General features: G+C 55.3%; 1 protein-coding gene across 2 annotated transcripts; it reads left to right on the forward strand.

The window, feature by feature from the left end:
- The first annotated feature begins 698 nt into the window (after window positions 1–698).
- SFXN3 (sideroflexin 3) lies at window positions 699–8,802 on the forward strand. Of its 2 annotated transcripts, XM_045854426.1 has the most exons (12): window positions 699–980; window positions 1,103–1,223; window positions 3,148–3,311; window positions 3,941–4,111; window positions 4,458–4,556; window positions 4,832–4,907; window positions 5,068–5,153; window positions 5,356–5,483; window positions 5,645–5,694; window positions 6,569–6,618; window positions 7,093–7,140; window positions 7,409–8,802. In XM_045854426.1, exons 3-12 carry the CDS (start codon window positions 3,151–3,153, stop codon window positions 7,503–7,505), a joined length of 966 nt encoding a protein of 321 aa, XP_045710382.1. In that variant the 5' UTR covers window positions 699–980; window positions 1,103–1,223; window positions 3,148–3,150; the 3' UTR covers window positions 7,506–8,802. The 2 variants fall into 2 exon arrangements, with proteins under 2 accessions (XP_045710382.1, XP_045710383.1); XM_045854427.1 differs by lacking the exons at window positions 699–980; window positions 1,103–1,223 and adding an exon at window positions 1,876–1,961.
- Window positions 8,803–12,925: the final 4,123 nt, after the last annotated feature.

Here is a 12,925-nt window from a genome sequence, read left to right on the forward strand (position 1 = left end):
CTCTCCTTCACCCCTCATTCCTGCTCTCAGCTGAGTCATCCACTCGGTCCCCAGCCCTCAGTAGAGGCTGAGCGAGTGGAGGAGATAGGATTAATGCAGACCCTGGGCTTCAGGCTGTGTGAGAGAAATTGGGGCCAGGACAGCTCACTGCACACCCCTCCAGCGCATGGGGACAGGGGACCAGAGGTGGATGCTCAGGCCTCAGGGGCAGGGCTTCAGGACCTGGGACAGCTGCAGCGGAGGACTGAAGATTCCCTGGACCCCAGATCCCTCCCCAGCCCAGATCCCTCCTCCGTCTCCCCTCTTCTCCGGTCTACGGGGGTTGCCCGAACCTTTCCCAGTCTTGCAGCAGGACCTGCTGGCGAGAACCCCACAACATCCCGCGCAAACCCGGGGCCAAGTCCCCCAGAACAGATCGCAGCACCCCACCCCCGGCTCGGTCCTCCCGACACCCCCACCTCTAGGTCTCGGGCCCCAGCTCCCCTCACCTGCTCGTGCGTGCGGCGGCCGCGGGCTCGCCCGCCCGCAGGCGCGAGCGAATGCAGCACCAGGGGACCCCGCCCACGCCTCCGAGAGGCTCCAGGAGCAGGGCTGGCCTAAGCGGCGCCGCACTCCTATTGGCTGAGGGAGCCGCCAATCACTCCCTTCTGCCACCTTTCTCAGACACCCGCGACAGCCGTTTGTCACCTGGGCTGGGGCCTTTGGGTTCTAACCTCTCCAGTCCGAGTTCTAATGCCTTCCCCGAGGGCGAATTTGGGGCGTGGGCTTTGGCTTGCCCTCCTCCCACTACGGGTTCAGCACCGGGGATCCCAGAACTTTGTCTTCTCCAGGTCAAGCCAGCTACTAAGGCTCGTGGAATTGCCACCCCTTCGCGGTCACCCCCGAAGCCTTAGTGAGGGAATGTCACCTGGGCAGAGCGGGGCGTGAGCCTGCATTGGGCAGGAGTGGACTGGAGCCTGGGCGTGCAGCAGACCTGCTCGGTACTGTGGCTGGGGCGGGGGGGGGGGGTGCGCGTGCGTGAGTGTGTGTGTTTGAGCTCTGCCTTCTTCACATGCATCCTCCGTTTATGTCAGCAAGTGTCTCTCTGGCCACCCATTTATAGAAAGGTCACAGAGACCGGCAGCTTGTTCCAGGACACTAGGAGGAGGAAGCATCTTTCTGACCCACTTGCTCGATGCAGACAGAACCTTGTGACTTCTGCCGCTTCACGTTCCAGAGCTAAGGTCTGTGGTGCAGGCGTAGGGGTTGGGCACATAAGGAAACTGGGGACTTAGTGAAGCTAGCGATTACAGAGGGGAATAAGGACGGGGCTGGGGAGAAGGAAAGGGCGGGGAACATAGAAGGGGCACAGGCGCGAGCGAAACGGGACTGTAAAGGGGTGTGAAAGCCAAGGTGCTTCGAGGAAGGAGCTGGAAGGAGCTTGTGGGAAGTGGGGTAGGAGCCCACGGGTGCCACGTAGGCTGAAGTCACTGCCAAGGCAACCGACAAGTAAACAGGTCGAGAGGTAACCCGAATCCCTCCAGGCGCACCATCAGAGGATGGCCTCTCCACGCCGCCCGCCTGCTCCCTTCCAAGTCTTCGCCCTGGACACTTAGAGCTCTTGCTGCCTCGGCCGGAGGAGCCTCCGGAGGCCAGCCAGGGGATTACAAGCACCCATGGCTCCTCCCCAACTCTCTCTGAGGGAGGACAGGGCCAGAACCGATCCCCGAGCCCGGATTGGCTCAGAAAGGTCTCATTGGGCGGAATCCCGGTGGCCCGGGCTGGGGGCGTCGCCTCAAATGACACCCACCGCCCTAGGTTTCTGCCAATCCCTGGGCACGCCGAGCGGACGCGCCGGGGAAGTCCCCCCTCCTGATGGTTAGCGTCACGCCTGACGTTACACGTGATGGGTGGGAAGGAGGGGGCGTCGGCGGAGAGTGAGGCGGGTCTGAGAGCTGCAGAGGCCAGGAGCGCAGGAAAGTGTGAGTGCTCCGCCAAGGGTCCTGGGGTCAGACGAGTAGGGGGTTGAAGACTGGGAATAGAAGAGGAAGACCAGCTGCTGTCTCCGTCCTGTCCGGATTCAGTATATTCCTCTTTACCTGGGACAGGAAGAGAGGTTTTTGGGGAGAAATCTCAGGGTGGGGCTCTGTGTGGTCACACATTCAGCTGTCTGCAACTGATGGATGCGGCCTGCGGGGTGTGTGTGTGTGTGTGTGTGTGTGTGTGTGTGTGTGTATGCAAGTAACGGGCTTTGTGGGACCGTGCATGCAGGGTGTGTCCACCCTCTTTGTATGGCGAGTATGCTGGTGTTTTGTGTGTGGGTATGTGAGTGTGTGAGAGAGAGGGGAGGGTGTGTCCGTGAGGGAGGAAGTGTGGTGGAAGAGGATTAGTCATTCTGTAGGATTTTGCCCAATGCAGCCAGATGGCTGTTTCAGGCTTTCTTCTCTGTGCTGGGTGGAGGGGCACTTACAGAATCCCACCCCTTTCTGGAGACAGGCTGCTCTGGGGAGAGGCGGTGGCTGTCTGTACCGGCCCTGCGCAGCTGAGGAACGAGGAGAGCCTTGGGCCATTTAGTGTGGGTTGGAAACACTTGCACGGGAACACAGCTGGCATCAGAGTCCCCGGCTGAGATCTGAGGATAGACAAGCCCAGGGATGGCCAATGAGCTCCTGCTCTGCTCAGCGCAGGGGTGGTGGTGTGGGATGCTTGTGTCACCTCCAGAACAGCCTTGGGAACTTGTATCCAGGTCTCAGGGCAGCTGGGGCCTGACACGACATGAACACAAATGTGGAATGCACACAGAGCACATTTTTGTGCACACAGAGCGCAAGAGTAGCTGCATGGGATTGGTTGCTGCTCACACATCAATCACTCACATGTAAATTCTCACCCATGAAAATGTGCACCGGGCCCAAGCACAAGATCTGTTTTCCTGGGTCTGTCCCCACCCACTTCCTCCACCCCCAGCCTCCTCCAGTGGTGGTAGGTCCCTGGGCCGGGACGTTGCCTAGAAAACAGCTCCTCCCCCCACTGCTGCTTACCTATCTGGAGTCACCTTGAGCTAGAAGGGATTGGCGACAGGCCCAGGGACCAGGGCAGGGAGGGCTACCAAGTGGAGCCTTTGGACCCCTTCCTTGAAGTCCTCTGACTCTGGTCCCTGGCCCGCAGAAAATGGGGGAGTTGCCCTTAGACATCAACATCCAGGAACCTCGCTGGGATCAAAGCACATTCCTCGGCAGAGCCCGGCACTTCTTCACTGTTACTGACCCCCGAAATCTGCTGCTATCTGGGGCACAGCTGGAAGCTTCCCGGAACATCGTGCAGAACTACAGGTGATCCCGCTTCCCCACCTCCCCCTGTACCCCAGGATCTCATTCCCTGCTGGTAATGCAGCATCTTTCGTGCCTGTCTCCGCAAGCGTGAGAGTGCCCCTGTCCCACCCCTCACTCCCTGGTCCTGTGTGTTAGAATCACAGAAGCTATGGCACAGAGCTTCAACCTAAAAGGTTGTAGGGTGTTTGGATTGGAGACATGGCCTTGATATTTATGCCTCACAAACTATCCACAGGGGCCTGTCCCACTGGGGGCCACCCTCTGCAAGGACAGAGGGGCCCAAACTTGAGTACAATGCAGGTAGGAGGCCATCTGCTTTGTCTCCAGGAAGGAAAACCTTTGCAATACCCCTAGCCATTTTTGACCCATTGGAAACCACCAGTATTGGGACATAAACACAAGCATGCCCTTCTTTGTGTGGCTAGAAGGGAAATAGAAATAGGAACTCCCACCCCCCTCCCCCCGCCCAGAAGATTTGATTGTCTCCAGAGACTAGGAGCTCCTTTATTCTGAGATTGGGGACCATGATGCCTGGTCCTCTGCCCAGACTTTTCCTGAGCCAGGTGGGCAGGTTGGGAGGGCGTACCTGCCCCCTAGCATGCCTGCCTGTTTCCTGCCAACCTCTGCAGGGCGGGCGTGGTGACTCCAGGGCTCACCGAAGACCAGCTGTGGAGGGCCAAGTATGTGTACGACTCCGCCTTCCATCCGGACACGGGGGAGAAGGTGGTCCTGATCGGCCGCATGTCAGCCCAGGTGCCCATGAACATGACCATCACCGGCTGCATGCTCACCTTCTACAGGCAGGTCCTGTCCTGTGTGTCCCCTCCCTGTCCAAGCTAGAGTGCACCTTGATGACCAGGTGCTTCCTTTCTGGGCCAAAGTGGGCAGAAACGGGTGGGTGGGTGAGAGCTTATGTTAGAATTCCTTCCTTCCTGAGAACTCAGCCCTGGGGGGTCCTCCAACCCCAGAGACAGTAGCTGTGCTTGTGTAAGGGGGAGGGTTACTCAGGGGTCACCAGAGCAGGATTCAGGGTCATCAGCTGGCTCCCTCTGAAGGTTTGGGAATAACCTTTGGGGTTTTATTATTGGGGTCCAAGGACAAGGGACACTGTGGAGGGGACAGAAGTAAATGGCTTTGTACCCTCAGGAAGACCCCGACCGTGGTGTTCTGGCAGTGGGTGAATCAGTCCTTCAACGCCGTTGTTAACTACTCCAACCGCAGCGGCGATGCTCCCATTACTGTGAGGTGAGGACACGTCTTCTCTCTGCCCCGCATTGCTCTCCTGTCTGATGCTGTTCACCCGAGGGCTGTGCAGCCAGTGGCTCCAAGCGCTCCTCTCAGCCTGCCCCCCTCCCCACTTTCCTGGCCTGGGGGCTACTCTTTCAAGGGGAAGGGCTGGGGCTTCCAGACAAATCTGCACTGGAGCACGGGAGGTGTTTCTCTGCAGCGAGGCCACCCTCCCGTGCCTCACGTGCTGGACTGTTCACCTCCCCCCTTGTGTCCTGGCTTTCCCACCACAGGCAGCTGGGAACAGCTTACGTGAGTGCCACCACCGGGGCTGTGGCCACGGCCCTGGGACTCAAATCCCTCACCAAGGTAAATGCCGCCCCCATTCCACGGATGGCCAGTCATCCTTTATCTGCCTCCTTCCCCATCACCCCTCTGCACCAACCTACAGCCTTTATATATCTCTTCCCAAAGTTCCTCACCACCCCATGGCCCTCAGGGCCACTAAATGACATCTTTCCTCCCCCAGCACCTGCCCCCTCTGGTCGGCAGATTTGTGCCCTTTGCAGCTGTGGCAGCCGCAAACTGCATCAACATCCCTCTGATGAGGCAGAGGTGAGTGGCCTCGACTCCTGGCTTGCACATGCCCAGTGTGCACTCTGAGCGTGAGCTGCTGGCCCCAGTCCCAGTCTGATGCTGGGATCTGGGTGAGAGAACCGGCCTTTCAACCTAGGATGTCTGAGACCCCAGGGAGCAGCTGCCCATGAGGGCGGGATTTAGGGCCTGTGATCTGACCCCGACCCCCTTCCTTTCTCAGGGAGCTGCAGGTGGGCATCCCCGTGACTGACGAGGCAGGTCAGAGGCTTGGCCACTCAGTGACCGCCGCCAAGCAGGGAATCTTCCAGGTGGTGATATCAAGAATCTGCATGGCGATCCCTGCCATGGGTGAGGCAGGGTGGCTGGGCGGGGCATGGGAGGCTCTGAGGCAAAGGGGGTTTGGGGACTCTGGAGGTGGTGGGATGAACTCTGCAGGGGGATCCTCCTTCCTTAGTGTCCCAACTGTCACTCTACTTACTCTCTCCCTGCCTGCCCTGCTCTCCCCACAGCCATTCCCCCCGTGATCATGGACACTTTGGAGAAGAAAGACTTCCTGAAGGTAGGTCACTCTCACCTCTCCTGTCCTGGAAGTAGCAGGGACTGGGAGCAGAGGTGACCAGTCCCTGACCCCCTCTCCGGCCTGACCTGAGTCCAAGACTTGCCACCTGTTTGCCCCACCCCTGTGCCGCCACCTCCGCCTTCATTCAGTCAGGAAGAATGAATTGGGCTGCAGTGAAGGGACACTGAGGGAACAGGAAGAGATGACAAGGGAAGGGAGGGAACTGGTGTCACTCAGAGCCTCTGACACACACCAGGAATGGACTGTTGCAGTCATGCTTGCTGTCACACTCATGCCGTCACCTGTTAACAGCAGTGAGACACACATACGCATGCACACACGGACAGGACAGGGAAGCAAGGCCCAGGAGTGTATGCTGTGGTGCATTCCCTGGGCCATTTATTCACAAATGTTTATTGAACACCGACTGTGCACATCTGAGTGACAGAACAGGGTCCCTGTGGCTGGAGCAACCCGAGAAGGGTGTGCAGAGCAGGAGATGGGCTGGAAAGGGACACATTTATGTCGCTGAGGTGGCAGAGAGGAAGTGGACGGTCAGTGGAGGCTTCCTGAAGAAAGTTGCTCTGGGAGGAAGTATGAGAAGAGAAAGAGGGACAGGGGGTGCCAGGGATCCCGTTCTGAGAGGCCAGAATGGGTAAGAGGACACTGGGGAGGATGTCGGCAAACAGGCCTGGCTGGCGCAGAAGGTGGTGATTTAAAGGTACAGACCCATTATAGGTTGGGGAGAAAGAAAAGGGCCATGTACCAGGGGCTGGAAGGTAGGCCTGATGGGATAAAGCCATGGTGGGTGACAGGGGCTGGGGGCGGGTGGGCAGGGGATGCACACCATGCCCTTGTCTCTGTCTCCCTACAGCGCCGCCCCTGGCTGGGGGCGCCCCTGCAAGTGGGACTGGTGGGCTTCTGGTAAGTGTGTGGGGAGCTGGGGTGTGTGGGAGTGCCCTTTCCGTGGTGGACATGGTGGGCATTTATTGCTTTTAAGATTATATATATATATAATTTATTCATACATTGAGAAGGTAGTGGTCTTGGACACCCATAGGTCTTACTGTGTGTTTGAGGGGTTGACCCCTCTTGTCCTTGAAGGTCAAGGGTCTAGTTGAAGGCGTTCCAGTCTTCACCTATGAGGGGAAACTATGGCAGTGTACCTTTTGGTACCGTCCAGAATTTCATGCACACTGAATTCCTGATTCTCTCTCGCTGGCTGTGGAACTCTGGGTCACGGCTCTGGAGGTTCTTTCCTCGGCCCAAACCTAATGTCAGTGTTGGCTTTAATCAGTCTCCACCCCTAGGGTCAGTGCCCAGAAATGGGGTGGGGTGCAGGGAGGGAACACCCTGAGGCCACAGCTTCACAAACCTCTCCAACACTGTTCTCCCCAGCCTGGTATTCGCCACTCCCCTGTGCTGTGCCCTGTTCCCACAGAGAAGGTAAGTGTGGCCCCTCGGGCCTGACTTCAGGCTCTGGACAGGTTTCCATATCTCTGGAACCAGCCGACCTTAGTGTCCTCCAGTGTGTTCCAGGAAGCAGCCTGGCAGGCGTTCAGCTTATTCTGGGGGTGGGGGTGGGGGATGACAGTGATCTGGGCCTTTGCTCTTAGATGGAGAGTCTTCAGCTTGGGAAGAGGAGGATGGTGACCCCTTAGCCCGAGGGAGGTTGGCTTCAGGGGCCACTCGGCCTGCCTGTGTTTTGTTGCAGCTCCATACACGTGAGCAGGCTGGAGCCAGAGCTGAGAGCTCAGATCCATCAGCAGAACCCCAGCACTGAAGTGGTTTACTACAACAAGGGGCTCTGAGGGGGAGTCAGCCCCGCCCCTCCCTTACCCCCTTGGGCTGCCGTGTTAGTGGAGCCCTGCCGTCCTGCCACTTTTCTTTCTGCCTGGTGTTGGGCAGCGGGCTTGGTGGGGAGCAGCCATTGAGACCAGCAATCCACTAGGCAGGGGGAGATACCCCATAAGCCTTTTTCTCTCCCCTTTGATTCCAAAGACAAGGGTCACATAATCCCTCTCTCCTGTGCTATTGTTTTCATATATGCATATGTGATATGTGTGTGTGTGTGTACATGCTGTCCTGGAAGCTAGGAGCAGACACGCTGTCCTGGAATGTCCTGATATCTGGCTTCTCCTCTTGGCTTCCTGCCACCTGCCAGCCAGCCCAGGCTGTGGGACTTAGTTCCACTGGCCAAGTCGTTTCTGACAGCACCTCACCCCTTCTGCACATAGAAGCCCAGGATCTCAGGACAGACTGAGGGACACTCGCAAACCAAACTGGGCTGAATCCTTCAGATTTCTGCTTCCTGGCTCCCAAAACTGACACAGGAGCTGGGCTGGCAGAGAAAGACACGCCAGGCTAAAGGAGGCAGGGGGCTTATGGCATCCCCCACATCCTGGAATAGGTTACTTTGTCTCTGCTTCTCTACTAGAACAAAGGAATGTCAGTATTCTGTACGGCTCTTGCAGTCTTCCCATCCACCCCTCCACGGTAGTGTGGGTGTCTTCAGGCACAATGCTGGGAGTCTTGGTCCACTCTGACATGATAACCTCAAATCTAAACCTACAACCCCAACCCTCTTCCTCAACCCAAAAGCTGCAAAGGCAGAGAAGCATTCCATTCCTCTTTCAGAGCTCCCCTTCTTAGGGAGGGACACCGCTGTGGGAGCAGAGCTTCCGCTCCACAGGTGTCTGAAGGGGTGGGGCTAGTATACTCTCGAGGGCAACTATGGCCCTGAGTGTACAGTCTTTAGACAGGGAATTTTGTGTCCCTTTGACCCTTCTTAGACATTCAGCAGAACCCCACTTTAGCTCCTCCTCTTTCTTGAGGCTTGGCCCCGCTCCCACCCCCACCCGCACCCCCAAGAGGAGGCGAGGCTAGGCGTCAATGGCTGGTCCAGAGAGGAGGCAGGCTTTGGGATGCAGTGTGTGCTGGTAAACTAAGGGTACACGGTTGGACCCTGACTCCAACTCCCACGACCTCAGGCTGAAGCACTGGGGAGCAGGTCCCAGCAGGATCCCCCACAAGCACTTTCCTGCTCCCCCAACCAACTGCCACCAATAATAAAAGCTATGATGCCATTGTTACTCAATAAACTGAAAACCTGTCTATTTCTTGATCTTCACTTGGTTCCAGGTCTTGAGTGCCCAGGAAGAGCCTCCTGCCTGGGGCCTTTCCTTCTTTCTCTATCAAGTCCAGGTGTTAGTTTCTTCCTTCCCCTCCTGTAGGGAGCATCAGCCCCCAGCAGAGGGCGCTCTGAGATTAGGAAGCCAGTCCATCAGCTGTATGAGTACTAAGGGACAGGGAATGCAGGTAGGTAAATGCCTCCACCTTGTATGGTCTCAGCAGATGGAGTCCTGGCTTCATTTCCTTCTTCACTAGGGGTGCTGACTCACACACTTACACATCTACCCAGGCTCTGGGCTTCTTGGTCCCCTTCAAGACTTTGGCGTGGGATGGTAGCACCGGGTCCCCAGGGAGGACCCTGCGTAGGGGAAGGTTAGAGAGCTAAGGACTGCCCATTATCATCAGAGAAAAGTTGTTAGTGCACGAACACACCCTGCACACCCCTCCACGCCCCCAGCAATACAACAGGGGACAAGTCTGGCAGGGACCATTTGCCACCTCACAGCCCCTCCTTCTGTCCCAGGGCTCTCTACTCCCACCCTGCTTAGGTAACTCCCCCCTTTTTCTGGGAGATATGAGGCCAAAAGTTCATGCCAATGTACAGCTGGTGAGAGATACTACTAAACAGTTTGTAGTTACCTGTCTTACCCTAAGTCTCGGCTTTGGAAAATTCAAAAGAATAAACATGAGTGAATCTATGTTAAAATCCATTTCCTCCCTGCAGGAAATACCTCCCATTTTCCTCTTCTTACCCCAAAGCTCTCAAACTAGGTGGTGAGGAGAAACCTTTAGGGCTGAATGGTCCCACAGCAGCCCGAAGTGAACCTGCTGCCTTGGCCTGGACTCCCTTGGTCCTCCTGGGACATGGAAGCTTATTGTGTGGGCAGTGGGAGTGACACCAGCTACTGGTCACTGAGTTCTCCTGTGTGGTGCCAGGCTTAATGAGGCAAAGTGATTTAAGTCCATTATTCCTTTTGATTTTCACAAGCACTCCTGTGAGGCCAGACATGTGTCCATTCTTTAAAAAAAGACACAGTCGTAAAGACATTAAGAAAGTTGCCCACAGCTGCACAGCTAGAAGGTGGCCAGAGGCAGACTTAAAGCCAAGCTGTGTGCCTGAAGCCGCTGTGGTGTGCTTCTTCTTCATCTGCCAACCGCTAGCCAACCCTGAAGTCGTTCTCCCAGTCCCTTGGACATTCCAAGACAGCAAAACTGACAGGCCCACAAGTGCACATGGATCTTTTTACTAAAGTCACCGAGGAGTTTCCAAGGTTGAGGGTTTTAGAGACGAAGGTGTATACGCAAAGTTTCCCACTTTTGATTAGGGAACCAGTTTCAGTTCTGTCCTGTTCTGCCCATCTGGACCAGAGCCTCCCACCAAGCCCTCTGGAGTCCGGGGTCAATTCTTGAAGCCTCTTCCTGCAGTTACAATTTTGGCCGTTGGTAGTCCTCTTAAAAAGAGGCCTTGCACTTTTACTGGCAAATCTATGCAAGAGAAACCCACTTGGGGAGTGACGGCAGGAATCTCTGTAAAACAAAATTGTTAAGAACATTTTATAACAGAATTGTCCGTTTTCTGCAGATAACACTAAACCATGTCAGAGTGGAGACTGGCTGGGCACCAGTGGACCCGTTAGGAAGGAATGCTTTCCTGCCATCTTTTCTAATTCCACACCAGCCTCTCAAAGCAAAAAGTCAGCTTGAGGCTAACTTCACAAGCTCTCCAGGGCTAAATCCTAGCCAGGTACAATTTCCAAACTGCCTTCAAGTACTTAGACTTTTTCTTGGAAGTGAGCATTTGAGCAGAGGTAGCACTGTTCGCAATGTAAAGTAATCTGCCCTATTCCTGGGCCTCTCCTCATCCTCCTAATGCTCAGGAACCTTCCCTGGGAGCCTGCATCTGTGTCCTCGTCCTCCCTCCCCCGCCTTCTCTCCCTCTCCTGGCCTCTCATGCTTCAGAGCTCCCACCCTGCCCATTTTTAAGGAAGTCCGGAAACCTCCTTATCTCCCCATGCAAGGTCTAAGGACAAAATGGCTTGGTTCTGGAGCCCTGGCTTAGCCTGGCCATAGGAAGGAAGCCATGTATTCTGCTCTTTTCCAGGATTATTGGGACTAATGAGGCCAGCATTTAAGGGCCAGTTTAGTCTCTAAGGTTAGTCCCTACTGTTAGGGATAGCTGCATTTGGGCCTTGTGGGTTCCTCCCTAGCCCCCCGGGGTCTAGAGCCCTACGTCAGAGCCAAGCCCTTCTTTCCTCCCAGTCAAGCTTGTCAGTCTTAAGCCAGCCCGGCCCCCGGACTTTGTCCATCAAAGGTAAGCCCCTCCTCTAGGGCGTAGCCAATCAGGAGAAGAATTCTGCCCCTGCTGTGGTCCGTGTCAGTCAGTCAAGCTTGGCTCCACCTCCTTCCCGTCTCCCGGGCAACGGCTTTAGAGCCGGAAGCCTGAAATACAATTCGTCCTCCCTACCTGAGCCTGGAGCCTACACATCAGATCAGCTCCCCAGGTAACTTCGGTCCTGGACTGCAGAATCTGTCAGGGTCACTTCGTCCTTGCCAGTGTCGAAGCCCACGAGCTACTCAGCGCCCGCCCTTTGACTTCCTGCCTGGAAGTCCGCGAGCTTTTCGAGGCCTCTCCTGGGTCCCCAGCCCGGATTTTTTCAGCGGCCTCTGGGGCCATTGGCCCTGCCGTTTGCGCCCTTGTATCCCATGTTCGAGAAACGCTTGCTGAGCTCGGTTAGAAGTGGTCCCGTGCTCGGCGCAGGGTAGAAATGGCCTGCTGGGTGAACCGATTCCCTTCCCATCTGCAGGGACACAGCCTATACCTCGTAGTCATTAAGGCGCCTCTCCCTGTCCCCTCTGAGTCAACCTCCCCTCAGGATGCGGTGATCCCTGGTCCTCACGCTGGGGTCACCATTTGCTGCAAATTGTGGTGGAATCTTGACCTGGTTGCATCATTTCCCGAGAGGGAGCTTCCTGGGCTGCTTCCTTCTCTCATCCAATATGCACAACGTCTTTTTTCCTCACAGTCAGCCCCAGCACGGCTGCCAGAGGGACAGTGGCAACCTCCGCTTCCAGCCACAGCCTCCTCCATCTTCTTTTTTCACTCTTTTTAGACAAGGGAGATTTTGTAACGGAATAACGACCGGGGGAATGTGGGAGGAATCCTGCATAGCTTGGCCTATGCACACAACCCCTCCCCCCGCCCCCCCTTCATCCACTCAGGAGGAAAATAGCCCGTGCCTGTAACAAGCAACAAGCAGCTCCTTCAGGGAGAAGTGTTTGCTGTGGACCAAGAGTTTGCCATGTTAATCTATACGTTAACCAATGAATCACCTATGTTATTTTCCCACTGAAGACCTCCCCTCCTCTATCACCAGCAAGTCCTCAATTGACTATTTTAATTAATTATTTATTTTGGGGGAGCATCATGATGAAAACAATTTTATTCTTTCTCATCACAGTTAATCTTGCTTTGTGGAAATTGACAACTTTGGGGGTGGGGTGGGCAGAGAAGGGCAAAGAGGGAAATATTGGGATAACTGTAATACAGTGACAATAAAAAATTATTAAAAAGAAAATGACAACTCTTATTTTCCAGAATGAGCATTTCTGGTTTGGTTTTAACTGAAGTTATTTTGTGGAAAACAGCAGGCAATGATTGTGGCTAACTTCAGTAAACAGGGGAAGGTATTGGAAAGATTGTGAGTAGCTCTAAGAACCGAAGATGAAGTTGACCAGCGTGACCTTGGAAGGGGCAGGAAGCTGGGCAGCTCTGGGGGCCTCAGTAACTGGAGACAATGGGCACTGCCACTAAGGTACCGCTTCAAGTAGCTCCAGGCTCTGATGTCTCCATTCAAAAACTGGCACAACTTAGATCAATTGTCTATCCCTCTGAGGTGTCCAGAGGTCAGGGTCAAGTTGCAAGGACATTGAACATCATTACTTCAGGTCTACCTTTGTGGTTGGGGCTGTTCCTAAAGTAGGGCCACTGTTGTGCGGTGGGAATCATCCTGATTGGTATTTATTAGTACATGTGTTATTATTGGTCCTATACTGATCATTCTGTCCAGTTTAAATGAAAACCCTCCTGAGGGCAGGCACT

Source organism: Phyllostomus hastatus, unplaced genomic scaffold (genome assembly GCF_019186645.2).
Source record: "Phyllostomus hastatus isolate PE091 unplaced genomic scaffold, TTU_PhHast_1.1 phas_scaffold_1066, whole genome shotgun sequence".
Classification (NCBI taxonomy): Eukaryota; Metazoa; Chordata; class Mammalia; order Chiroptera; family Phyllostomidae; genus Phyllostomus; species Phyllostomus hastatus.

What these genes read in the sequence shown, in the direction of transcription:
- SFXN3 (XM_045854426.1), top strand. Translation starts at nt 3,151, where the DNA reads ATGGGGGAGTTGCCCTTAGACATCAACATCCAGGAACCTCGCTGGGAT. An exon ending in TGCATGCTCACCTTCTACAG is followed by an intron (nt 4,112 to 4,457) that starts GCAGGTCCTGTC and finishes TTGTACCCTCAG; the next exon opens with GAAGACCCCGACCGTGGTGT. An exon ending in GTGGGACTGGTGGGCTTCTG is followed by an intron (nt 6,619 to 7,092) that starts GTAAGTGTGTGG and finishes TGTTCTCCCCAG; the next exon opens with CCTGGTATTCGCCACTCCCC.